At 49.0% G+C, this 26,514-nt stretch overlaps 9 protein-coding genes and 1 non-coding gene across 10 annotated transcripts; 4 read left to right on the forward strand and 6 right to left on the reverse strand.

Annotated features, from left to right (window-relative positions):
* The first annotated feature begins 563 nt into the window (after positions 1–563).
* Positions 564–1,317, forward strand: ASPZODRAFT_1170675 (hypothetical protein). The gene is made up of 3 exons (XM_022721162.1): positions 564–735; positions 788–931; positions 992–1,317. Exons 1-3 carry the CDS (start codon positions 623–625, stop codon positions 1,245–1,247), a joined length of 513 nt encoding a protein of 170 aa, XP_022577690.1. The 5' UTR covers positions 564–622; the 3' UTR covers positions 1,248–1,317.
* A 960-nt stretch (positions 1,318–2,277) lies between these two features.
* ASPZODRAFT_19585 (hypothetical protein) lies at positions 2,278–2,889 on the forward strand (the record flags this gene model as incomplete). Its single annotated transcript, XM_022727429.1, has 1 exon — positions 2,278–2,889. One exon carries the CDS (start codon positions 2,278–2,280, stop codon positions 2,887–2,889), a length of 612 nt encoding a protein of 203 aa, XP_022577691.1.
* Positions 2,890–3,809: 920 nt separating this feature from the next.
* On the reverse strand, positions 3,810–6,016 carry ASPZODRAFT_2118013 (hypothetical protein; the record flags this gene model as incomplete). Its single annotated transcript, XM_022727777.1, has 6 exons — positions 3,810–4,234; positions 4,260–4,970; positions 5,029–5,098; positions 5,153–5,317; positions 5,385–5,777; positions 5,846–6,016. The coding sequence occupies 6 exons, from the start codon at positions 6,014–6,016 to the stop codon at positions 3,810–3,812; spliced, it is 1,935 nt and encodes a 644-aa protein (XP_022577692.1).
* A 232-nt stretch (positions 6,017–6,248) lies between these two features.
* Positions 6,249–9,449, forward strand: ASPZODRAFT_146204 (hypothetical protein; the record flags this gene model as incomplete). The annotated part of the gene is made up of 5 exons (XM_022725155.1): positions 6,249–6,324; positions 6,393–6,662; positions 6,721–7,350; positions 7,416–8,464; positions 8,523–9,449. 5 exons carry the CDS (start codon positions 6,249–6,251, stop codon positions 9,447–9,449), a joined length of 2,952 nt encoding a protein of 983 aa, XP_022577693.1.
* A 1,687-nt stretch (positions 9,450–11,136) lies between these two features.
* On the reverse strand, positions 11,137–14,479 carry ASPZODRAFT_103554 (hypothetical protein; the record flags this gene model as incomplete). The annotated part of the gene is made up of 6 exons (XM_022720838.1): positions 13,298–14,479; positions 12,653–13,246; positions 11,753–12,604; positions 11,565–11,700; positions 11,396–11,504; positions 11,137–11,357 (listed from the first exon to the last, which is right to left on the reverse strand). Exons 1-6 carry the CDS (start codon positions 14,413–14,415, stop codon positions 11,137–11,139), a joined length of 3,030 nt encoding a protein of 1,009 aa, XP_022577694.1. The 5' UTR covers positions 14,416–14,479.
* Positions 14,480–15,767: 1,288 nt separating this feature from the next.
* ASPZODRAFT_136370 (hypothetical protein) lies at positions 15,768–17,670 on the reverse strand. Its single transcript, XM_022724050.1, has 8 exons — positions 17,506–17,670; positions 17,326–17,451; positions 17,251–17,272; positions 16,968–17,200; positions 16,686–16,914; positions 16,439–16,633; positions 16,204–16,392; positions 15,768–16,130 (listed from the first exon to the last, which is right to left on the reverse strand). Exons 1-8 carry the CDS (start codon positions 17,590–17,592, stop codon positions 16,042–16,044), a joined length of 1,170 nt encoding a protein of 389 aa, XP_022577695.1. The 5' UTR covers positions 17,593–17,670; the 3' UTR covers positions 15,768–16,041.
* Positions 17,671–18,080: 410 nt separating this feature from the next.
* Positions 18,081–18,154, reverse strand: ASPZODRAFT_t144. The gene has a single exon. It is a non-coding gene; the product is annotated as a tRNA-Val (tRNA).
* Positions 18,155–18,499: 345 nt separating this feature from the next.
* On the forward strand, positions 18,500–19,827 carry ASPZODRAFT_136371 (hypothetical protein). The gene has a single exon (XM_022724051.1). It carries the CDS (start codon positions 18,535–18,537, stop codon positions 19,789–19,791), a length of 1,257 nt encoding a protein of 418 aa, XP_022577696.1. The 5' UTR covers positions 18,500–18,534; the 3' UTR covers positions 19,792–19,827.
* Positions 19,802–20,379, reverse strand: ASPZODRAFT_136372 (hypothetical protein). The gene has a single exon (XM_022724052.1). It carries the CDS (start codon positions 20,145–20,147, stop codon positions 19,818–19,820), a length of 330 nt encoding a protein of 109 aa, XP_022577697.1. The 5' UTR covers positions 20,148–20,379; the 3' UTR covers positions 19,802–19,817.
* ASPZODRAFT_161710 (hypothetical protein) lies at positions 19,802–26,373 on the reverse strand (the record flags this gene model as incomplete). Its single annotated transcript, XM_022726537.1, has 7 exons — positions 19,802–20,509; positions 21,193–23,477; positions 23,554–24,180; positions 24,236–24,578; positions 24,630–24,876; positions 24,931–25,360; positions 25,416–26,373. The coding sequence occupies 7 exons, from the start codon at positions 26,371–26,373 to the stop codon at positions 20,240–20,242; spliced, it is 5,160 nt and encodes a 1,719-aa protein (XP_022577698.1). The 3' UTR covers positions 19,802–20,239.
* Positions 26,374–26,514: the final 141 nt, after the last annotated feature.

A 26,514-nucleotide genomic window follows, 5' to 3' on the forward strand; every position in this document is an offset into this window, starting at 1 on the left:
TAAAAATAATTAGAGGAGGGCGGAGTATCAGCTATAGACTCAATAAAAGTATATATATTTCTGCTGCACAACATAGAATTTGTATCTTGGAATTTCGCCTGTTACAGAGCCCGGCCATGGTGATAATGCTTTTCTACAGCCACACTTGATGACTAGTAATTACTAAATGTTAAGTGTCCTGCAGGATTAGTGGGTAGATGGAATGTATGCAATCAAGTCCAATACACACGCACGTGTCAGCGCGTCGGGCGTTGGGCGCAGCATACCAGGCGCCTATAATCAATAATTTAATAAGGGGCTCATAAGACTAAGAATCTTTTGCCCTTGTGGTTTATGCTTGAGCTATAAGATACTTAAGATATAGTCATTAAATAATATAAATTCTTAATCTATTAATGTTGATCATAATACATTATCTACATAACCTGCATCATGAGGGTGATAGAAATCAAGCAATAAGTAGGAGTTGACGATGTAACACTGGAATTACTCTAATTGGCCAGGTCTAAGCAAGGCATATGGGCCCACTCGCACCTGTCTTGGATCGATGAGGCTGAATCATAATCAGAAACATATTTAAAGCCGCCATAGCTGTGGATTTTACCTGTCAAGATCATCAATCATGGAACTAGCAGCCAGCGATACTATTCCGACTGATACTGTTGAACCAGTTCCAGTGCAGAAAGCGGCCATAAGCCCAGATGATACCAAAGTACAACCTCCACGATATGAGGAGTATGTCTATCTACCCCATGATATATCTATTATTGATATATTGACAACTCAGACACAAAAAAGAAGCACCTGCTCCATTTCAACCTCAGAGGGTGGAACTGACCCGGCTCGGTGAAATGCCAGGCTTCATCAACTGTCCAACTTGTAAGCATGATGGACTGACAAGAGTGAGCAAGGAAAGCTCATCTTCCACAAAGTAAGTCTTCCCCTCAGATCTATTTCTCGATACTAATATCTCAATACTAATGATCTCCAGGATTACAGCTTGTTTATGCTGTCTCTTCGGCGGGGTGATCTGTGTCTTTCTTCCCTTCTGCATGCAACTGTGCTATGAAAACTACCATTACTGCTCATACTGTGGGCAGATGGTGGCTATCGTGAAGCATAATGGTGAGGTGCAGGTAATCCCTCCTACAATGCACACACATCTGGGACTGGGCTGGTTCAGCCACCGCGGGCAGCTGCAATTCGGTATAGTAAATAGGCATAGTTACTTGCTTGTATTTATTTAGTAATATAATTAATTTTATATACAGTTCCTAAGATTAATTTAGGGATTAGAGATTAAGGATATTTGGCCAAGCTGAGATATTTAATATAAATTAAAATATTAGATTATCTTTATGGTTAATAATAAAGAGGTTCAGAATAACCTTATCCAATACTAGTGATGTGCCATACTTCCACAACTTCAACATCTGCATGCCCTTTCTCGCCGCCCATTCCGACAGTGTCTTTTGAGAGAAACTCTTGGACTCGGGATCAGTACCTTTGCCGAGTAGGAGGCCAACAATAGTCACAAAACCGTTTTCCATACTGAAAACTAAGAACAGTAGAGTGAAGGACTTGATAAATTTGTAGCCAGGTCAGGTTGCGACCCGTTTCCCACCAAAATGCTGACGATGGACTCAAGAAGAGAGTGAAGTGTCCCCGCCACCATGATGTCAGTTAAAATCTCTAGAAGACTGTATCCCTTATTTATGATATACACTATCCTATCTCATCTATAAAAAGTACTATTACTAGGAAAAAGGAAATGAACACTAAGAAAATGTGAGAAAGGCTCACCTATATGCTCTTTGAAAGAAACTCCTATACTCAGGTCTCTCTTTATTACTACAGACAGACCTAGAGGTTATAGAGGTTTTACCTACCTCTCCTCTACCTAGTCCAAAAGAGTTAAATTGGCAACATCATAAGGCTTCTCTTATAGTCAATTATATTTATATTGCTTAGAAACTGCTGAGCAGATGGAAGCCAAGTGGTTATATATGAAAAGAGAAAAAAGGGCTATAGAGGAAATTATAGCTGAACAGTGATTTATACCTTCTATTATAGTCCAGATTGAAGAATAAAAAGGAAGACTTCTTCATACCAAATATCTATTATAATTTTCAACTAAATCAACATCATAATGAGCTATTCTGCCGATCCTATGTTAAAACCCGAACTCCGCCTCGGATTTTAGTCGGGTTTTACCGACTATAGCCATCAAATAGTGTATCCCAGTCACCTCTTGACGAGCATCACCTCTCGCACAGAATGCCTCTTTCCATCCTCATCAGCGGCGCAGGGATCGCCGGCACGGCCCTCGCCTTCCGGTTATCCAAGCTCGGCCACCGAGCCACCGTGGTAGAACGGTTCCCCCATCTGCACGCGAGTGGCCTCCAGCTTGATCTCCGCGGCGATGGCATCCAGATTCTTAGGCAGATGGACCTTGAAGACGTCTTCCGTGCACACGCTGTCCCTGAACAGGGGATCCAGCTTGTTGACAGCGCAGGACGGCAGCGAGCATATTTCCCGGCCAGAAACCATCGATCCGGCCCCGTCTCGCAGGCGTTCACCAGCGAATGGGGGATCATGCGAGGCGATCTGTGTCGGATCGTGTACCAAGCAGCCCAGGACAGGGTCACCTATAGATATGGAACGTCGATCGAGAGCTTCGAACAAGACAGCGACGAAGTGGTGGTCCATCTCTCCGACGGGACCACGGGCAGCTTTCACCTGCTGGTCGGCGCCGATGGCCAGGCATCTCAGACTCGTGAGATGATGCTGCGCGGAACAGGGCATGCAGAGCCCTTTCACTCGCTAGACGGCTATACCGCCTATTTCACGATCCCCTGGACGCCGTTCACTATCGGATCCTCTCGCTGACTTCATGGCTGAGACTTGGCCGTTTTGTGGCGATGACAGATGAAAAGGTTACGGAGTGGACTGCCAGAGTATCCTCATATACTTGACTAGCCTTGAATTTATCAAATTAGGGTTTAGTTATTATTATACTAAAGTGATAGTGATATCTTATTACTATATCTCAGCAGCCCTATGAACCCTCCAAAAAGGACTCCTAATCGTGTCTACTACTAAATATATGATTTCACTCCATAATGACTGTCATATGTCTCGGTCATGCATACATTTGAGCGGTTTCAAACCATAACTGAGAGATTTTGAACCAAACCTCTGGCACGATGTTTATTAATCGTTTGCTCGGGAGCACCAAGAAGACTGTCGCCCGGAATTGGCCATAGTAAACTGTACTAGGGGACCAAGCCTTTTCCCTCGTCTACATGCGATTCGTGGTTGACCAGGGTGCTATCGTTGACATGGACGAGCAGTCACCATTCCACAAGAGGTTGGCAGTCATTAGGGTGTTTGTATGTCGATTTGCCGCCTGTTTGTGCCAAGGGAAATCACTGTTTCTATGATTATAATCTATCTAATGCTTCATAGGGCTGATGGAAAACAAGTTTTTATGGCCCTTTACTGACTGCCTTTCCTTCACTAGTCTTATATATATCACCTTGAGTCTGTAGAGTTCTAGATACTTCTCTGATTTAAATGTGAGAAGGTCAACCCAGGGCATAACAGTTCCCCTTTTATAATAAATATTAATTCCTATCCCTTTATATTTGCTGGTGTCAATAGAAATGTGGTTTATCCAGTCTCAGACCTAGAAAGCATTTTAGACTTATTTATCTTTTAAATCACCCTAATGCTTAACTTTCTATATGTTCTTCTAAACACTACCTATTTCTTTATTAATAAGTATAGGTGTTTATATGCTACTCCTGTTAGACCTTTCTTTTTAAAGCTGCCTTCTCCTGTTCCCTTTCTTTTTCATGCTCATGGTCAACCCTGTGACTCTGTGTTTCCTTGGCGTCTTGGGCCACTTTCTCTTTCTGAATAGCTGCATCATTCGCGTCCCTCTCTGTCTGGGCCTTCTTTTCTTCTAATCTCTTGACTTCAGCTGCCTCAGCAATCTTCCTTTGAGGATCAGTCTCTCTTTCCATCTTTTCCTGTGCTTTCTTTATCTCTTTATCCTGTCTCTTGACCTCATCAGATAACCGAGCCACCTCATGCTTCAAGTCATCAAGTATCTTCTGCATGTCTTGTAGGACTGCCTGTTCATAATTTGACACCCTGTCCAGCACAGAGGCATTGGCCACATGATTTGTGTAAGAGGGCTGTCCATCATTGGACTGGATAAGCTTTTCGACTGTTTGAGTAGCCGTCTTGCTCACAATCTCGATGATGCAGTGATCTTGGCTGTTCTTGTCCATGCAAGCAGCTGACGATGTTTTCTTCAGCGCTTTCCCAGCCAGTGAGAATAGCATCGCGCGGGGTCGCAAGCCCATATTGATCACCGGCCGAGCCAGGAACTGGCTGATCAGCTTGGAAGACGTATTGGCCCGGGAGAAGAAGATTTGTGGTCAGGAAGTAATCGAGGGGGTTTAAGTGGATATTGAAAGCTGGAACTGGGGGTCTGGAATCCTTGTACTGGGGCGGAATTTCGGACCTCTCACCACACAGCGATTTCCAGAATGATGGCTCATTTGATTTAGATTCCACCGTGAAATTATTGTCAAAAATGAGCGCCACGCCTAGCTGGTTTGGGTGACGAGTCGGATCAGAACTTCCCTGCCATTGTCCGGTCCCACTGAAGCTGAGGGTGACCTCAAATTCACCTTCTCTGTGGCCAGATGGACCTTTTCCTGCATCCCAAGTACGCCACCAATTGAGCCTTTCAGTTTCGCTAGTCCACTGCATGTTAAAAGGCCGAAAATTGGACGTCGGACGCGTTTTCCCATCAACTGTGAGATGGGAGGGTGCGCTATTGACATCAATAGAAAGCCCATCCAGATGATACGAATCCGAGCCCAAGCTGCTGTGATAGCTAATTCCTGGAAAGTTGACTTTGCTCGAAATTAAAGTGAAGTCAAGACCCAGCCCGGCTGGAACATATTAGACTGTAATATCCTAAGATCCAGTCGATTCAAAAGGTAAACTCACTATCTCCTTTTTTAGTGCTGCTTTGAATCCCTTTTTGCTCATCAATCGCCGAGTTTGACTGCAAAGCTGGCTGAACCAAAAAAGCATCAGTGGATGTCATTACTAATGTTCAGCCAATTCGTACCTTAAGGAAAAGATTGGTCATAGTGTTCTGGCTGAAGATGATGCTAGCAGTCCGGCCACTCGGAATCGGCGACAGTGATGTGGAATTCGGTGCGAAGATCAAGGATGTCTGTCCCGATCCGCGCGAGCCCGTCTCACGCCCTCCCTTCAAGCCCACCCACATCATCTTTGAGGTGCAACAGTTAGCAGAGCAATCAGGGTCGACAGCAAGGGTGGGGGATGAAACCACATACCAAGACACCTGGAATCACAGTAAAGCAAAACTCCGTGGGCTGGAGAACCTCGCTTGCACTGTCATCCGGTTCAAAATGGTTGTTGATCGCCGCGAGACAATACTTCAGACCCGCTGCTTGGGCGAAATGAACTTCCAAGTATGGCTTCAAGGCCATTAGACGCGCAAGATCTCCTTCGGGAATCTTGCCGTCGGGGCTCCCATCCGTGATATTGGCTTTGCATTTCCGGAAGTCAATACAAACGCCCCGGCCAGTGCTCTCCTGGGGCTCCAATACGGTGATAAAATCATTGCCCACAGGCTCTGTATCGTTTGGCAGCCACCCCTGCTCACTATGCCACTCTCCTTTCACATACATCGCATCTCCGTTCTGCTGCATTCCGGTGTGTCGGCTCTAAAGACCAATTCGCACCCCCTTCACGTTCAGTGGGCAGACAGTGGCGGAGTGACGCCACCGTTTACAAGGGCTCCGATGGTCATTCCAGCTTCTCTCCAAGTAGACCGTCTGGAGTGACGAAAGATGTGAGACGCGGGCTGAAAGTGGACCGGACCGGACCAGACCTCCCGAGATTGAGATGGGTGTTTTTCCAAAGCCAATCCCAATCCTGGTCCGCTCTCGTGAATAGTTTCCATTGTGAAGTTCTGTTCTAGCTATGGCTTCCGGGCCTTCATGCTGGTTGGCTGGCTCGCGTGATTTGGCCGGTTTAGGAACGCCACGCGCAGGCTCAACCAGCGTGAACCAGCTGATGTTTTGTTGAATATGTGTAGATACCAGACAATGCGGCACCCTAGCTTCACCTCGGCGGGTGCCTTGACATATAATGACATGGACCATGGAAGCACTGAATTGCTCGCAGACTTCATAATGCTTAGCAAACCCAAAGACACCTTTCCCGCCACCTTACCCACAATCGAGTCTGACCGTTATGTTGTGTTTGAGGGTCGAGATACTCTCCTTGTCTTGAGTGCAGAGTCAGTTGAGCTCTCTGAGCATCTCAATTGCACACAGTCCACCCTCCTGATTTATTCCGAGACTGTTACCGCAAGACGGCGTGCATCGACGTTTCTGGGGCCAAGGGAGAAGCAGGCACAGACAAGCAGAAAAATGGCCAAGCTGGTGGAAACGGCGGAAGCATCTGGCTTTATATTGAAGAGCCATCCTCTGACTTGAGCACCAAGCTGTCACTAAAGGCGTATGGAGGAGACGGTGGCCATGGCATGAATCAAACTGCGGATAGCAAGGACTCTGGAGGGGATGGAGGAAACGGTGGACTATGCGGTAGGAGTTCCCCTTTTCCCAAAGCTGGGTGAACTATGTTTGACAAGGATTTGAACAGGAGATATCTCGTGCTATCTTGGCTATGGCGCCGTGTCATATGGACGTTATCTGTACAAGGCGACATCCCAGACAACCAACTGGGGTGTCTACATCAAAGATATTGCGACAGATCTCACAAGTAATTTGAAGAGCCTGGCGGCTTATGGAATCAGCCAGACCATCATTGAGGAATGGAACAGTACAGTCACAGATCACGCAAACCTGGCTGCAGCCGGCCAAAAGCTCAGGACATCATTGGATAAGCTCATTGATGAGGACTCATTGGATCCAGACCATGTTACTCCATCTCAACCCACTTTACAAAGCGCTCACAAGCTATTGGAAACTTTGAAAGCGCTGTTCGATACTCACTCTCCACCTTGCGGAGAAATCGGTTTGAATATTGGAGACTTCAACAACTTGGCGGACAGCTGCGACTCCTTTAGCGGCGCTCGAGAGATGGAGCAGGCTCTTCAGGAGTCATTGCAGAGCGTCATGAATGCAATTGACAAGCTCATTCATGGTGAGAGTGCAGACCCCTCTTCTGCGCCGTTTAAGAAACATCTTGAGAAAATGCTCGATGAGTTGCGGGATGCAACCCAGCGCTTCAGAAACATCTTGTTCGAAACTGTGTGTGAATCAGCAGGAGGTACAAACCTGTCTTTCCCTCCTATTCCCTCAATTAGACCTATAACTGACTCCATTAATGAGCAGGCCAGGGTGGTGCTGGTGGAACTGGTGCAACCCTGAATATTGCCAATGGAAACCCTGGCAAAACGCAGCCTGATAAGCCGACAGAAGTCCAGGTTCTCTCATTTGATGGGCTGAAGGCGGACTGCTATATCACTCAGGCATGCGTGTTTCCGGAACAATGCCAGATGATTCTGGAATTGGCTGATAACCTGTATTTCACAAACGACTTGAGCAAATGTCGTGATGCTGCGGTGCTTTATAGTCGCTTAACCCGCCGGCTCAAATTTCTGGATGTTCTCGTCAAGGAAAAGGAGGTACCCTTGGCCAAGGCGTACAGTAACCTTGAATACCGATATGAAGTGACTGTGGAGTCACAGGAGCAACTATTGCATATATACACAGCTGCTCAGTTGCGCCTCAATCAGTTATTTCTCGGCCAGGACTTGTTTTGTCACGCCAAGTTCTGGGTCCCCCGATTGTCCATGACCTTTTACGAAGGAAGGGTTCATCAGATGCTCAACCACTACGCGCTGGTGACTGCGGCTTATAAAAAATACTCGGAGGATAGGCAGAGGGAGCAGATTTTGAATAACCACATCAGCAACCTCCAGCAGTCAAACCAGGCTACCCTTCAGGCGGCTAGGAGCCAAATCAACTCCATGACCGGGCCCGGCGGGGAGTTGGATACGATAGGAATCACCATCGTCCAATACTCACCGCAAATGGCTCAGGCACGGAGGAAGCTCGCCGACGAACTTGCCGACCTCAAAGGTTATATGGAGGCAACCTTTGAATTCTCCATGGACTCATTCATGGATGCATTGTCTGTACTTTCCATGGCTCCCCACGGTCTCACCGCGGCTGTGCAGGGTGTGAACGTGGCGTACAAGTCCTGGACGACCAAGGAAAATATGGAAGGTAATCCTGTGAAAAAGCAGTTCATCGTCAGTCAGCTTGATACATGCACTGGGAGTGTGAAGAGCCTGGTGGAAACTTATAAACATCTTGACACAGGAGAGCTGGCCGTCGATGACCCAGGATACGCAAAGATTGTCACAACAACCGACACGGTACAGCAGATTCTGAATGCGCAACGATGCTGTGATTCGATACAACTCAAGGGTGCAGTTTCTCCTAGAACTCTCCAACATTCTGAAGACTTGTGCGGGAGTATCACAGCGCCTTGGAGAGAGAGCGTTGAAGCTCAATCCACAGCTTCCAGCTATTTACTACTGGATCAAGCGAATGAAGGCCAGCCTGGAGTTTGATATCATGCAGCGACTGAATTATCAGGGACGCGCCCTTGCCTTCTGGGGCCCCATGGATATTCAAGGCCTCATCTCTACTCCCTCTGAGCTCCTTGACAGGGCAATCGGTCTCTCTGATGTGCAAAATAATCTGGAAAACAAATTCGAGGAATGCTACGGGAAATTGCAGCAAGGGGCGTGGAACTTCTGGCCAGCGTCAAGGGAGCTTAATCACCCTGGTCTTCTTATCGACATTACCGATGACGTCCTGGATGATCTCAAGCAGAAGCCAGATACATTCTCAAACGCCGTTGAGGCCATCTTCACAATTACCCCCCATTCTCTACCTGCGTTCTCGGATATGGCCAATGTCCGACTCACCCAAGTCCGCCTCTGGCTGCTTGGTGCTACGGTCTCTCAAGGCTCAGATGGAAAGTCCTTCTTGAGGGTCGAGCTCCATCACATGGGTAGGGAGACTATCTGGGATATTGGCGGTACTCCTTATCAATTCAGCCACGACCCTGTGCATCTCCAGTTTGTGTACGATACCAACAACTTCAACAAGAATATGAAGGCCTCGGGAGATCCAGAGCTGGTTCAAGGGCGACAAGCAATTGAAAACGATTATGCAATGGTTGGAAAGCCAACCAGTGATGATCGGCCGCCTCTGGGCCCTTTCACAGACTGGAGGATCCAGATCAGAGCGGACGCGAATCAGGGCATGGATTTACTGGGGTTGACGAAAGTTTGGGTTGAATTTTGTGGAAGGAATTTGCCCGCGGATGGTAAACTCAAGGAGCTGTCTTGAAGTGCGTTTTACATTTTGAATCTATTTGACTTCAACATGATAAGTTCATAGATTGACTGTTTTGATGTCTATAGGGTAATCCCATGGATGCCGTTCATCATTAACATCCTCTATCAGATCTTCTTGTTGACTTCCTGCCTGAAACTAGACTGTTTAGTATCAGTTATAGATCAGAAGGTTCAAGAGTAGATATTAGTTTCCTTATAGTCCAATACTATTATATTTTATCTTGCCTTAAAGACATATCACATTAGGGTTAGGTTAAGTCTTTATTATATTAAAATAATAGTAGATAACTAACTAATATCTTACTACTATGCAGCAGTCTAATATACTAAATAATAATTTTGATAATTAAACACAATCATAAAGTAATAAGTCATATATTATAACTAATAATAGCTTGGTCAGCTATAAACTCCTTGGGAACTCAGAAGATATCTACTACTAATATAGATCTACCTGAAACCTAGCCTTGAATTCAAATCATTCAATCTATCTACTGTCTTTCTTATTTTCTTATTTTCTATGCTTTGGCTAATATACTCAAAACTGTCGCCGTGACACCCTTTAAAACAGGCAATTTCGAGTTTTCCGAGGTGAAGCAAGAGACATTCAGATATCCCACGGCGTCCTTCTCCAGACGAAAGATCGCATGGTCGATCAGCGTGTACCTCCCCGGGACGAACGTCTCCATGTCGATGACCGTCGTGCCCCCCGGGGAGACAGTGACGGTCTGCACGAACTGCGCCGGGGGACTCAGCACGTCGCTGTCACGGTAGACATGCCTGGAAATGCTTCCGGTGATATGGAACGAGCTGGTCAGATTTGGACCTGCGTTGCCGAAGAAGATCCGCACGGATTCCCCGGCTGAAGCCTTCAATGCTTCAATGGATTCTCTGTCGTCAGGGTGTTTTCATAGCCATTAAACACCACGCTGCTGGGTCCTTCACGTCACGCCTTGGGATAGGAAAACGACTAGATCTTTTTCTCCCTCTTCTTCATCATCCACTTTCTCATGGTATAACTCGCTCTGCATTACATACACATAGTATTCACAGTCAACTAGGGAGAGATCATCCCCTTCCTCCGCCCAGCCCTAGGAAGGCAAGACAGTCGACGTTATGCGGGTTGTCTGGCTCGTCGCGGATCAAGGGGCCCGGAACGCTGCCGGTGAAGGTCCATCAGTTGTATTTGTGCTGGCTGGTGAGTCTCTCTGTCGTCGTCAGATGTACGTGCAGGAGAACGGGATGTTCGGTGCTGTCCTAGGAAAAAACTGTTCATCAACAACAGTTTTCAACAGTTCCCTGATATTGGCGTTTGAGAATGCAGTTACTGTTGCTGGCGAGTCTAGTGAGAGCTAGCCTTGCAGTCGTTCACTGATGATGATCCCGGTTATAACAGGTGCTGCAAATGCAATCATTCTACCGTAGCCACCATGCGCCAGCAGCCAGTGAGACGTTCTGGAGCCGATGTTATTCGAGAAAAAGTGCGGTGCAACGCCGTGTCGTGATACCAGCCGGCGGTATGAATTGTCAAGCCTTTTGAACATGTCGTCTTATACTGTATCATCTGCAGATTCTTTTCTCTGAATAGATTCATATTTTAAGTTGAGTCTCTGACGTCATGATAGACTCCCTAGATTTATCAGCTTAGTCAGTGCTTTATACTTTATACATAAAAGATATTATATACAGGAATTCAACTCAGACGCCAAAGCAGTCAATGATAATGGCTTCACAAGGTATCCGTCCACTCCCGCCGCGCGTGCCTGCGTCTGCATGTCCGCCGAGGCGACGCCCGTCACGGCGTAGATCTTGACTTTCTCGTCTTTGTCGACTTGCTCGAGGGTGCGGATGTGGCGGGTGGCGACCAGGCCGTTCATGACGGGCATGGAGATATCTTGAACTGTTAGCATGGTACAGTGCAGATGTAGGTATTCTTACCCATTAGAATGATGTCGAATGTATTAGATTTGTACTTTTCCACGGCGATTGCGCCGTTCAGGGCTGTTTCATATGTATACCCCAGTTTAGCCATGTATTTGGCGAGGATCTATTGTTATGGATAGTGAGGAGGTGAACCCTATGAACTGATGGATGGATGGGTATATACCTTTAGGTTGATTTCGTTATCGTCGACAAGCAATGCATGTCTACACGGATGGACCGGTTGGTCTTGAATGCAGGGCGCAGAGTGGAACTGCCCACAGATGCTCTGTAATGCCTTGAGGACCTTGCGAGGCGAGAGTCTTTTCAGTCAATATATATATTCACATATGTCTTTTGGTCAGGGGAACTTACGGCTGGGACAGATGTTCCGTCTTCTCTCCGACAAGGACAGAAAGAACGGCCGTCTCATCAAGGGCACTCTTGCTCAGCTCCGGATCGACGATCAAGACATCTCCTCTGGCCTGGTCGAGCGTTTCGGCAAAGGAAAGACTCCAGCCCGGCTGGGAGGGAATCAGATGCGTCAGGAAACGCCGGATGCAGAGCCGGCGTTTTGCCTCGGCGTCCAGCGTGCCTGTTGGTGCCTCTTTCAGATCGGGGAGGGCATTCAGTCCGATCAAACAGAAGTGCGTTGTGGGTACTGCCTCTTTCGGAGGGTTCTCTTGTACACTCACAGCGTTCATGTCTATCGGAATGTAAATGTCGACTTGGGTACCCACGCCTCGCTCGCTCTGGATATCGATCGAGCCATCGAGCTGGCCAACCAATTGCTGCACGATGCTCAGGCCCAGTCCGACCCCGTCGGCGAGAGCATCTTCCTGCGCGAACGGCGTGAAGAGCTTGTTCCGCAGGAAGGACGCCGACATCCCTTGCCCGCTATCTGTTACACGAAGATGGGCTAGAGATGTAGCAGCAGTACTAGCAGCAGCCCGTGAGAGACTAATCTCGATAAACCCGGCGGGCGTGTATTTGAGAGCATTGCCGAGGATGTTCATCACGATCCGTCGCCAGGCGCCCGTAATCGACTGCACGGTCCAGTCGTCTTCGATGCGAAGAACGACAGATAGCTTCGCACTCTCTTTATGCGGTCTACTGCTTCTCCTCCCCATGTACATTGTCGTGACGACGTCTTCCACCAGCCGTGCAAGATCAAACGTCGTTATCGTCGACCCGTCGGTCAAGCTGTTGATTTTCGTAAAATCGAGTCTTTCCATTAGACTCGAGAAACAAAGGAACAAGAATGCAATTACTTACAAATGATTCATCGTGTCGAGGAGAGTGACGCCGCAGGTCTCTACTGTGGTAAGCAGATCGCGCTGCTCGTCCGCCAGTTCTGTCGCAGCGAGCAGCTCCGTCCCGGCCAGCATGCCGTGCAGCGGCGAGCGCAACTCGTGGCTGATGGACGAGACAAAGGTGGACTTGGCCTGCTGTTGGACGTCCCAGTTGACGCGGGCCACCTCGGAGACGATCGAGTCGCCAAACACTTTGAAGTAGTGCAGTTCGTCGGGCCCCAGGGCGCGCGAGTGGCCGGCCGTCCAGAGAAAGGTGCCCGCGAGCCATTGGCTCTTTTCCCAGTCCCAGAGAGGGAGGAAGATGGCCGAGTGGGAGAAATATCGACGCAGTTCGCCCACCGGGCTGCTCTGTTGTTGTTGTTGGTCTCCTTCGTCTCCTTCTGTCAAATCGAATATGCCCCCCTGTGGATATGTAGCGACCAGGTATTGTAAGAGAGAGTCCATTCTGGTGAACTGCACAGCATCGCCGTCTCCTTCAAAGGATAGGATCTCTGTTCCACCCGAAGGAGAATGATCGTTAGTATGAGGAAACGGCCATTCGGACTCTGACTCGACTCTGATAATTAGCTATACATGTATGTGTGTGAGTGTAGGGGTCTAGTCTTACATTCCGCCATTGCACCGCGAGGCATCCAGGAAAAGCACTCCCGCAAGATCCATTGATCCCCTGAGGAGAGAAGCGGCATGGGCGAAAATAGCCGTGAGGCGACTTGAGACAGCCATGGTCTCGACTGCTCCCGCCGCAGTGGTCTCGTCGTCGACATGGTGGTGGTTTTGCTGATTGTCCGAGTCTTGAATGGAGGTTCCCTCCGTGTCGGAGAGTTGCCTGGAGCGCAGTAGCGAGGGCGACCTGGTCGTCTTAGCAGAGATGGACAGATCTTGCATCGGGGAGAGAGACTCGTCAACTGAATCACGGAGGCCCGACAGACTGGCTCCCCTGAGAGCATGAGTGGAAGACGAAGCGGAGCAAAGCTGCGTCTGGCCCTGCTGGACGAAAGTGGTAAGCCCCTGGACCAGGCGATCGGCGCGACGGTGCGAGTTTCGAATCCGGACATTCTCGAGATGGCTGGCGATCGCGTCCGAGATCTCCTGCAGGGCCGCGACGTCGGCGTCGCCAAACTCGACGCGGGGCTTGTTATCGACGACGCAGAAGCTGCCGAGCACATAACCCGAGGAGACGCTGTAGATGGGCACCTCTGCGTAGAAGCGGAAATACGGCCAGTCGAGCACGTAGGGGCGGTCCTTGAAATGGGCTTCGGCGGTGAAGTCCTTGACCACGAACCGCGTCTTGGTCGCGGTCATGTTGGCCGTGTTCTGCAGAACCGGCACCGGCTGGCCGGTGAACAGCTTCACGGCATGCGGACACACGCCAAAGGCCAGATCCAACGTGGTGACGCCAAGGTAGATCCCCTCGCCGGCGCGGTGGACCCGGCTGTCCCGCAGGGAGATCGACGCCGTCGCCTCGGCCAGGATGTGTTGGTTCTGGCCGTCGATCAGCGAGACAAACGCACGGTCGCAGCCGAAGCGATGCACCGCCAGCTGCGTCAAGGCCGTCAGCGCGATATCGCGCGATAGCGAGGGAGCTGTCGTCGTCTCAGACTCTGTCGTCGCCTCCGACTCCGCCGCTCGGATGGTGCAGTAATACTGCGACAGCTCGCGGATGCGCTCTCGCTCGCTCTCAGACGGCGGCGGCTGGTTCAGCGCCGGCGACGCGTAGGATTCCATTTTCCAGCTTTGCGGATGATCATCGCATGGGAGAGGCGACGCTTGCTGCTCTTCTGCTGCTGTTCAATGAAGCTGAACTGGAGATTCTCGTCGAACATCGTCGAGCGCGGTCTAGACCGTATAGGGCTTAGCCCTCGTGGCGGGCAAAAACCGGTTTTTGTTGATTCCTGAGGCATTTATTAATTGTCTTATTATAAGTAATTATTACTAATTATAACTAGTTTAGTAGGTTATTAGTATTAACTAATAAACTATAAATCTATTATTGTTGTCTTTACTGTGTGAATGTTTATTGAATGTGGGGTATTCTTAGTCTTGTGAATGACTAGGGAATAAGAGATATAAAGCTGACTTTTCCTTCCTTCTTTCTCTTATACTTTTATATACTTTTATATACTTCATATAGAATAGTTCAGCCAACAGCAAGATGAGATATGACGAGATCTTCCAGAAGGTCAGTCAGTCATACTTGGAGATTGATTGAACTAGTAATGAATCAGTTCTAAATACAGGAGTGGATAAACAGACTGCCATGAGATAAGATATTCCACAAGAGTCCTATCCATTGATTAAACTGGAGACAACTTCGTCAACTGGTGTTTAATATTGATCTACCAGCACACCATCAGCATATATTTTCTGGCTGCCAGGCTAGACAATATCACAAACTCCCTGTGTATTGTTCTATCCTAAATATGTTAGTGGAATTACCTTAAGAATTTGATAAATATGCTGACTATATAGATGCAACATTGACCCAATGGAGAGATATGCAGCCAAGTTATCTCCCTAGAGTCTGCAGTATGCGAGGGTCCATACTCTATAGAAAAGCCATCATCGTCGAATATTCTACCAAGCACATCCAATACTATAGAATATACCAAGGTATACTTCCGATGCCACCTTTGCACTGTACCGCGGATCGTCCGCAGCGAGCACATTTCCCGCCGGTCCCTGTCTTCTCGTGCTGAAGATCTCCGAGCGCTTCTCCAATCCAACGGGCTGTTTTTCTTGATCCTCACTGTCTGTTAGTAAAGACACTCGAACAGCAGTCACATTCTGTGGATTGTGGTCGAGATACCACCCAATGAAAGTCTGGATATACCTGTGCAGAATGACCATTCAACCCACTAATTGTCTTGATAAGAACGGATGCCTCAGGCAGACAAGGTGAATGGCGAGCGGTATAAGCTGCCTTCCCCTTTTCATTGACTCCTCAGATATCTGACGCGCTCACATTAGAAGTCATTAATATACTTTATTGATCATTGTTAGGGTCATTACATGGTTGTCTTGACTATGGATACTCATGGCTAATTTCTATATATACAACCATACACAGCATCCGTGGCTGCTTATCGTAAACAATTCATAAAGACTGTCTCTGCCAATTACCTACATACTACAGCGTATTATATACGTATCTATTTCTAGTCTGTACTGTCGGAAGACGGCATATCAGATCAAAAATAAACCGTTGATTGGCTCGCCAGCTTAAATCCGTCGTGCTTCCGTCGCGGTTCCTCCCGCAAGCCACGTGGCCACTCTGAATGAATCTCCCTTTTCAAGGTTAATGAAACCCTCACTGTTTCAGTAGACGAAGACTCCAGCCACTCCCTGGCTGTTCTACGCGGCCACTGTTTGAAGGAGTGTCTGGGACGCCTTGACCTCGTTGTGGGAGAAGCAGATGCCCATGAACTTGACCATTCCGGCGGCTGCATAGTTAGAATCACGGCGATGACGAATTATTTGGAAGAAAAAAAAGAAAAAAAAAAAAAGAAAAAATACCGTCAACCCGCTTCCCCTCATCCTGTCCGTTCAGGAGGGTATATTCCATGACAAGATCGACTCGTGGCCGACGCCCGGTATCGTAGAGTTTCAGCCGGTCGGGGATCTGCTCCACGGTCGTCTCGGCGGGCAATAGGACAGCCAGACTGACGGCGTCTTCTATCGCCATGGCGCCGCCTTGACCGAGATCTAGGAAAAATTAGAAAGAGAAAAGTATAGGAAGAGATGGAAGTACATGGTTGGAATGGATGCGCTGCATCTCCGAGTAAAACGGCACGCCCCCTCACCCAATCCGGCAGGGCAGGCAGCTGGCGTAAAGTCCAGGCTTGAGGATTCTCGGCAGATTCCGTGATGCGCTGGACAGCCTCTGGGAAGCCAGAGAGGCTGGAGCATAGAACCGGTTTGATATCCTGTCCTTCCGTAGTTCCATCTATTCGGTTAGTATACATCGTATAGATGTATGAGGACAAGTGTGTGTATACCGTCATCTACAAATGCACACAGGTTATATACCTGGTCATTCGAGCATGGATACGCGACAAGACGTCGGTCCGGCCCCTCCCACTCGATAAACACGCCTGGTCTGGCCACCAGCTCTGCGGTCGAGGGGTGTTCTTTGAGTTGGCTGGTGGGCAGCAGCCAGCGGAAGCAGACCTTGCCGGCGGGTGTTGCTGCTGGGGTTGACGGGCTGACATATGTACGGACTTGACTCTGTAGCAATGTGAGTGTTAGAGTGGGTAGTATCATATATCATAGTATCTTACGTGAACTCCGTCTGCTCCTAAAAGTAGATCGGCAGTAAAGACTCGCCCATCCGACAGCACAACCCGAGGCGAGGTGTAGTCAATCTCCTCGATGCGACAGCCGGTATGCAGGGTGGCTGTCTTCAAGGCATGCTCCTTCAGGTGGGAGTGAAGGTCGACGCGGTGCACGAGATACCATTCGGCCTGCCAGTGGCCTCGAATGGGGGTAAAGTCTTTCAGGTAGGTCACATTTCCTATTCATCAGTACGAGGACCTTAAGTGACTATGGTCTATCCTTAAATACCTTTAGAATCATACCGGTGGATCTCAATATGATGATGTTAGTGACAATGCAAATAGTTATGTATCTTATACTCACCTCTCGCAATAGAGTCCCCCCGAAATCAGCAGGGTTGATCCCCATCCACTCCAGGACCGCCGTGCAGTTGGGCGGGATATGGATGGCGGCCCCGACTTCGGTAGCAAACTGCGACTTTTCAAGGATCTACTCGGGGTTTAGAGGAGACTTTCAGTGCCTCGACCTCTTCTCATCACTTACTACTATCCGGTGCCCCTGTTTCCCCAGCGCAATCGCCGCGGACAGACCGGCAATGCCGGCGCCAACAATCAGGATGTCGAGAGGCATGGCGAGAACACCTCGGTTGTGTACTTTGACCAGAATACGAGATCTCCTCAACTCCCACCTGATATAAATACCCAGGAATGTGCCTCCAGGTACCTATATCTCCGATCTGGAAACGGCAACTCCGAGTAAATGTCCGGGACGAGATGCAGGCGCCTCACGACCGGATTGAGAAACATGCATGCAGATCGTTCGGAATACCGGATGTGATGGATATCCACGTCGTACCACCTGCAGAAGGTTACTCTACGGAGTACTGTGTAGGATATACAGTGTTCATATGAAGATCGAATGGCAATGTTGGCAATTTATGGTCAATATCAATATGGAGTATAATGGTGTACAGCTGTGGTATACACTGTGCTATTACAGGTCCATACCTGGTTCGGTACGCGCTAAAATAGGGAGAAACTAATACTAAATAGAATGTCATTAACTACGCTATCGACTCCTGATAAAGAGGGGGAAAAAATGACCAAACAAAAAAAGAATGACCAGACTGGGGCTCGATCCCAGGACCTTATCGGTGTTAACGATACGTGATAACCAACTACACCATCCGGCCATTGTTGAGGGAGGGCCCAATATTTGGCTCTATGAGTCAGGATTACTCGAGTCATTGTATTTTTACCTACTAAGTTACCTAGGTATCTAGCTGTGGACTAGATACCTCCAAGTTCATACAGTATTGAATATTTATCACTTCTAATAGTATAACCAAGCATATACCCTTATCTTATCAATCTACTTGGTACTTAAAATCCTAGACTGCCGATAGTTATTACCCTCTGATAGCTCTGATACCTCTGGATATATAAAAACTACATGTACCTGTACCAGAACCCTGCAGTGGTGCAGCAGTGGCATTGGGCAGCAATCCAATAACAACAAAGGTGAGTATGCCTTTATATACTTACATATTATATATTAGACGCTGACTCAACGATGGATCTCCCCACCGAGATCATCCTCTGTATCGCCGATTCTCTCTCGCCCAGAGATCTCAGCAGTCTATCGCAAACATGTCGTTTTTCCCACAATGTCCTCGACTCTGTCCTCTGGAATAACAATGCAAATACCGCCCTCCTCTGGGCCGCCGACAAGGGCAACCAGCGGGCAGCACGAAAAGCGCTCGGTTTCCATGCAGACATCAACACGAGGGACCCAACCGACGCGGTTCTCCCCCATTTTCGATTCTGGAGCCACGAGAAGAAGAAGTACAAAAGAACCGGGCTCACTCCGCTCGCCCTGGCCATCATCGCGGGTCGGCAGGAGATGGTTGATTTCCTGCTCTCTGTGGCTGGCGTCGACGTCAACGCACGTGACAACCCCGAACGCTTCACCCCCCTGACGCTCGCCATCGTCACCGACCACCACGACATCATGCAGAGGCTGCTTGCCGTCGACGCCATCAACCCCGAGCTGCGAGACCGGTTCTCCGCAGGCAGTGCGTTGATGGTCGCCGTCCACCTGCACCGAATAGAGCTCGTCAAGACACTGCTGGCGCACCCCAAGATCCATCCCGACCGAGGCAACCTGATCTCGCAATCGCCCCTCTGGCTAGCGGTGCACCAGAAGAACCTGGAGCTCGTGAAGCTGTTTCTCGAGGCGGGTGCCAGTCCGCACCCGCCCTTACCGGACCCTCACAACGAGTACGGATGGTACGCCGAGCCGCTGGACAGCGCCGTGAGCAACAACACGCCGGCGATCGTGCGGGCACTCGTCACGTCGCCTCTTTTCGATGTTTCGCGGGTCTCGCATGACCACCGCATCGAACGGTTCGAGTGTAAGGCATTGTGGCATAATAGAGTGGATCTCTTCGAGGCGCTCTTCGCCACCCTCGGCTGCGAGGAGGTCAACTGGGCGCATGGCGATGGTCGGACGTGTCTCTGGTGGGCGGCTGCTCATGGACAAACGGACGTCGTACGGACGCTGCTTTCTCTACAGGGTGTGGATGTCAACACGCGCGGTATTGGAGTCACCTATACACATGAGTACGTCGAGAGGGAGAGGGTTCTCGGACCGCCGGGTTACGGCGAGGGCGTCACTCCGCTCATCGTCGCGACGAGGGGAGGGCATCTCGAGGTGGTGAGATTGTTGCTTCAAGCCGGGGCGGATGTCTCGATTCGAGATGCAGAGGGGGAGACGGCGTTGCAAGCTGCGGAATTTGAAGAGATAGCACAGTTATTGATTAATGCTTAGATACTACCACGTATATATACTATATATTAAATTCTCCAACTATTCAAATATCCAACCCCAGCGTTCAGATACGTCGCATACCCCAACCACAACCCATAAGGAACCATCAGCGCGTACGCAGTAGAATCAATCTCCTGATACGTGGTGAGTAACCACCCCACTGCCCCCGAGAGAACCAACATATCCACCAACGCAAGGAGCGGCTTCTTCACCCCGAAGAAAAGCGGCATCCATGCGTTATTCAGCACCAGTTGGGCGAGATACACTCCCTGCGCGGTCCGAGTCAACTCGCGCACCCTGCTAGACGGAGACGACAGTCCTGTGATGGTCGCACGGTAAGACGCGTAGCCCATCATTCCGTAGAGAAGCGTCCAGGCTGGTGCGAAGAGCCATGCTGGGGGGGAATATGGTGGTTGGCGAATAGACGCGTATGTATTTTTTGTTCCCCCTATTTATTATTATTATCATTGTTCTTCTTCTCCTTCTTCTTCTTCTTCTTCTTCTTCTTCTTCTTCTTCTTCTTACGAGTGCTTGCAGCTATTGCTGTCCCACTGAGGATGGGAGTGAAAATGGCGAGGACCGGGTTGGTGAAGAGCGGGAACATGATGAATAAAAGTGAGTTGAGGAGGGAAGAGAAGGAGTCGGTTTCTGTCGAGGGCCTTTTATATTCTTTCTGATCGATCGATCGATCTTCGGTGATGTCATCGAGCATGTGTGCCTGAGGCAGAAATCATTTACCAGGACTATATTGTATAACCTCAATGATATAGAAAGAAAAAGACCTTGATAATGAGGGTATATGACTTAATAATATGCATTATTAGGCTGTTCTGTCAAAATATCCAGTTGCTGCTTCCTCCGAAACCTCTTTTCCTCCTTCTCCCGCTTCACTGAGCCATGTCGGGAGAAATTGATCAGGCAACGTTGAAAATGATCACAGAAGTCGTGGCTTCAGAGCCGTGACAAAATTTAGAGCAGCGAGTATCACGTGGGAGCCGCCCTCCTGCCGAAACGAGAACGTCAACAACCTCGACGCGTCTTACTCTCGAACCAAGACGTTTCCACACCCACCATCAGGGATACGGCAGACGAGAACAGATAGCTAGCAAGATGCCATTCTTTCATCTTATCCTACTCTGACTCCCAGACACCATTTCAGGCATTCGCTGCGCTGCTCCAGTCCAGACACTCCTCTGTTAGCTGACGTCTTCCCACCCTTGACCTGCGGAGAAAAAGAACCTTCATCAACTGACGTTGCTTGGTCAACATTTTACAGCTTGAACTCTTGCGATTCCCAGAATGTTCTCTAACTTCTGGACCGATTCTAGACAACAAACGCGGTTACTCGAGTGCCATCGCGTTTCACTCCCATCGAGGTCGCTTATTCTCCACACCGTTCACCTCTGAAAATGAAAATGCTCGTTTACGGTGCTGGGAAGAAATAAGCGTCATGGGCGCCTCGAGCTGCGATCGGAGGTGTATAGAATTTGCGCGTCTGGGAATGCGAGAAATGAAGAATTTGGCGTACGCAGCGGCCGCAGCGGCTGCATAGTTTTGCCACAGCTTGTTCTTGTGAGAATCGGCGTAATCACAAATTCCTCGAACGACAAGGCACGACGTGGTGCGCATCACGCCTGCTGCCTCCATCTCGAAGCAGAGAATATTATTCCTCTTTGCCAGCTCATCTCTGAGTTGTGCATCCCGGATCACTTTATCACTGGAGGCGATCAAGCCATAAAAGACATCGGGGCCAAGACTCTGTCGCGGACTTCGTTCTCGAGGAGAACCACTACAGGAAGCACAGGTGGGATTTTCCTTCTCGTGAATGTTGTCGGCTTCAAATAGGATATCATTCTCCGCGCCAGGATGCTGATATTCAGGTCGCCTGGCTGTAACACGGTCGATATCTCTGAGCAAAGGGTTTGAATTGTTGTTAAAGGAGCATCGAGGGTCTGATTCGATCTCGCTCAAGATTGAGCCTAACCAAGGTGGAGGTCTCTGGATATTCCCTGTCGCATGAAAGGTAGAGTCCTGGGTCAACTTCCCTTTATCGAAATGTATTACCCCTGTCCCGACAACCACATCTCCCAGCCGGATATCATGGCTTGTCGAAGGGACTCCTCCTCCAACTCCGATGACTAGGCAGAATCTCACTGCTGCAAAGCTTCGAACCAGATGGGATGCGACATTTGTGGCGGAGCTCAAGCCAATATCACCCGTAGGCATGCCGACTGCCACCACATTATACTGTTTGATCCGACCCAAGGAGTAAGTATTCGGGTCATTATCAGTGGTCTCCAATGGAGGATGGGAGTCATCGAATAAAGCCCGCACAGCGAAAAGCTCATTTGCCAATGCACAAACAACCCCAATGTCATAGTCGTTGTGAGTGAAATTCTGGTTTCGAGGCTCTGCTGTAGCCCGTTCATCCATAGCCATGTACTCCTCTTCCTCGTACAAAGACTGCTTACCCAGACTGGTTCCAATTCCAGTATCATGAAAGATCGATTCATCAAACAGATCATCATAGGAGATCTCAGATGGCGACAGAATCTGTCTCAAACTAGGCAGCCCTATGTCACCCCAGGTCCAAGGGAAATCTTCGTTATGGCCAAACACCACTGCTCCCATGGCCCAATCTTTCCATGGTCTCGGCCCCGGACTCGGCAATTCCTTTTTGAAATGTGATGGTAGAATCACTTGGGTTTTTGCGCAGTGCCTAGAGTCTTGCGGCGATCCCGTACATTGACAGCCCCCAGCGCTGAAAGTCGGTTGCCAATAGAGGTCCTTCGCAAGTCGGATAGGGTTATCGTCCGGATTGCCAAACCTCTCGATCAATCTCTCAAGATCAGCACCGCTTGCTGCTAGATATGAGTTCATCTTTGGCAGTGCTACCCAGTATGGACAAAGACTAGGGGAAGACACTGGCTGGAGGATCTCCCTAAATCCTTTCCCAAACAAAGTTACGGCGCCGATTGCTCTGGTCAAGTCCACCCAGCCTTTGCCCCGGGTGTCCAACTTATAAACTCGGAGGTCAAATGGGTCTTCATGTGATGCAAAGTCTTGGAAATCCCATCCGTATAAGACTCCTCGCGGAATTGTGTCTGTTTGTCTCAAGAGGTGTTGCTGATGGTCGATGACCTTCTCTAGGAGGTGATACAGATAGTCCACTCGATCCTGGAACTTCTCTCCTGAGGCTTCATTTTTGTCGCTTTGGTGAACTGACGCATGCTGAAAACTCGGTTTTGCACTCTCAAGTCGCGAGTACAATTCGAGGTTTAGGTTATCTTTGTTCGTCAAGATCTCCATCGCCGACTTCACTGGGTCGATGTTCTTCGAATTTTTGATAGCCTCAAACTTGAAAGAAAACATTGATTGCAGCTCATCAGTTCGACTGCATTCCAGGGAGCCATAAACAAGATACAACAAGGCGCTGACTCCGTTCACAAGCCACCCTCGTCTGTCTTTGACGTCCCACAGCACAACGTACTGCCTGGAGATCCATCGGAGTCTTTCAATATAGCCGTCTCTAAGCATCCGATAAGGCAAGTCCTTGTTCCCCTTAACCACACAGTCACCACCAACTATCGCTCTTCTAGCTGAAACAGAGATATTCTTCAAGTTGCTTTGCGCCGATGGCCCGAGAAGTCTGGATCGACCGACTCGAAAGTCGGCATCTGTAGCGCCTTTCATTCCAGAAAATTAATCCAATATTCCAGTTAACTTACTTTATCACGCACTGGTGATGCTCAAGGGCCTTACCTGCAAAGTACTTGACTTCAGAACACCAGCCCACGATGTGGCGACTGTTTTCCAAAGCAGATATCGAAACACTTTCTGCACGAGCGATATCATCTTGTGAGTATGAGATACGTTCTCCATCCGCATCGTAAACCAGATGCCAAGTAATTAAATCATTCTCCCGTGATTTTGGAATCAGCAAAGTTGAATAGCCCTTGATGAGCCATTTATCGTCAAACTTATCAATATATTGTGTCTGCGCCAGGCTGGCCATGATGTTAAGGGGGATTTCAAGACCAGTATTATTTTGGGTCCTGCGCGGGATGGGAAAGCCCTGAACCACAACTGGATTCCGGAACAGATTATGCCAACATTGCCCAGAGGATGGTGTAAGTTGCTCCCCCTGAGTGACGCAGAAAGATATCCTCCAAGATGGTAAGTTAGAAGAAGCCATTAATTCAGACTCTTTCGCCAAACTGGGTGTGCAGTGAGCGATTCCATGTTCATAGGGTGACGAGCGAAGTGCAGAACCCAGCCATGACAGGAGCTCTCCAATTTCTGCCAAAGTCTCCCTAATCCCGGTGACCTCAACAGTGAGCTCAGCTCCTCGAGTCGAAGCATGGATTTGTGTCTGGTCGGGGAGGGTACCTAAGTATCATCATTTAACAACCCGCGAGACCGTGATGGACTGGAATTGACATACAATAACGGGATATACCAGATAGACCGAATACAGTCTCTTCAATCAATTGAAGCACATGTCGTCCATACAAATTCCATGTTTGATGAAGATACTGCAAGCATGTCCCTGCTTGTGCATCAACTCCTGACCCGGTAATCGTGATTATATTTCCTAGGCCGTCCATCGTGATTTCGTCATACCCTTGCTCCATGTGGAATGCCTTGGGATCCCAATCAAGGGTGAATTTTGCCTTGAAGACAGAAGGGGAAGCATGGCGGCTGATGAGATGAGGCCCTGGCAACTCGTTTAGAATCTGCTGCCTAATAGCGTCTTGATGATTAGTCTCTGCTGGCATCAAAAAAAGCTCCCTACGGATGCTTCCTTAGAGCCAGTCGTATGCGGGTGAATTGGAAACCAGCTGCCTATATGCGATCAGCTCCTGCATATCCTCGTCACTTGCCTCGTCTTCATAGTCGTCTGCGGCAGCACCGAGAAACTGAGATGTCTCATCTTCTTCGGTATCATCCAAATTACGATGCCAAAGGCTCATTAGGTCGTCTAACTCCATGTTATCACCCTGACGCGAGAAGCCAGTATTGGGCTCCTCATATCTCACGCATTTCGTTCCCAATTGATTGGCAATAGCACTTTTGAACAGGGCCCTGTCAGCAATCAAGTCTACAAAAATTTCATAAATACCCTTCGGGTCGCCTCACCTTCGTTGCCGGCGAATAAAGACCATCAGGTCCCGGTATATCTGACTGGACCCTGCATGGGCCAGTTTCATCGCGAACGTACCCAGGAGGTCTGGGATGACAAGTGAAATGGTTTCCGTAGAGAAATCACCAAGCCCCTCTTGCTGGATCCTGTTGGACAGGTCATCCACCAGTGCTGATATGTACATTTGCTGCTTGGTAGGAGACAGGTAAGGGCCCTCCGTGTAGATCGAGCGTGTGTCGGTATCATCGACTTGCTCTGCTGTTGGGCCTGACATATCTTCTTCTGTCGTCTTCACCGCACTAAAATGGGGCATAGACGCAAACCCAGAGTCTGTAAGTGGGAAGTCCGAACTGTGTGACTGGGCGCCAGGGGGGGCATTGGATGTAGGTGCCTGATAATCAGCAGCAGAATTCTTATCTCGTTTGCCTGCTTATAGAGTAAGTGAACTAGTAATCCAACGTTTAGTACAGATCATACTGACCATCATTCTGGGTAGCGGACGTGGTTGCCGCATTCAAGCCAGATACAATTCCACGAGGAGCCTTCGTTCCAGATATAAGAGCAGGAGAGAGGAAAGATAGCAGTGCTTTTGCATACGCTGCCGCCGCCAGGGCTGCATACCCCTGCCAATCCTCGTTGTGGTGTGAGTCGCAGTAATCAGAGATGCCTCGGATATCCAAGTAAGGTCTGGGAAGCAGCAAACTCGAAAAATCATCCTCGAAACAAAAACAGAGGATTTGATGTTTCCTTCCAAGTTCATCCCGGTCTGGCGCAGATGTCCTCCTATCCGGATCCCCGGATGCAATGGAACCAAAGTGAAGGTAAGGCGTATCGGTTGGCCGCGGGTCTCTATCAACAAGCTGATTTTTATTACAGGCTGCACATGTACGTCGGCCTCGATGGCAATATTCACTGTTGAAAAGGAGATCATTGCTCGGCCGTTTGAAGACCGTGGTGTTGTCTTGTGGTACGGAAGACATCGCCTCTGCCAGACGGACTGCTCCCTCGTTGCGAACAACCTTCTTGTCCGGGAGGAAGAAGGCTGGATGGATAGGTCGCGAGGATAACGGACTGGCTAAAAGGCGGTTCTCAATATCATACTTCATGGCCCCCTCAGTACCAACAACCACGTCGCCGAGACGAATATCTTTGCCTGCCGCCATCGGAACCCCGCCTCCGAGTCCAACCCGCAAGACAAAAGAGACGTTGGGGAAACCCGCCAGGATGTTCTTGAGCGTCGTGGGAGCGGCCTCTGAGTGATGTATACCAGGTGGAAGATAAATGACCGCCACGTTGAGAGCGTGTAATCTGCCGAGAACGTACATTTCTGACTGTGAATGTTGCTCATTTAGAACAGAGATTGCTGCTGTCCTCTCGATGGGCAGCGTGCAAATCCACGCGACGGTGTAGTCGCCATGGCTAAGGACTGCAGGAGGCATACTGATGACCTTGAACAAGAAGTCTACCATCTACATTGGATATGTCCAGAAGGATGCGGATGCTCAACGGGATTTCTAGTAAAAAATCAGCCTGAGAGGACATTAAAAGTACCACGTCTTCAGCCTCGTCGCAGTGTTTGT

This window comes from Penicilliopsis zonata (genome assembly GCF_001890105.1).
Source record: "Penicilliopsis zonata CBS 506.65 unplaced genomic scaffold ASPZOscaffold_20, whole genome shotgun sequence".
Lineage (NCBI taxonomy): Eukaryota > Fungi > Ascomycota > Eurotiomycetes > Eurotiales > Aspergillaceae > Penicilliopsis > Penicilliopsis zonata.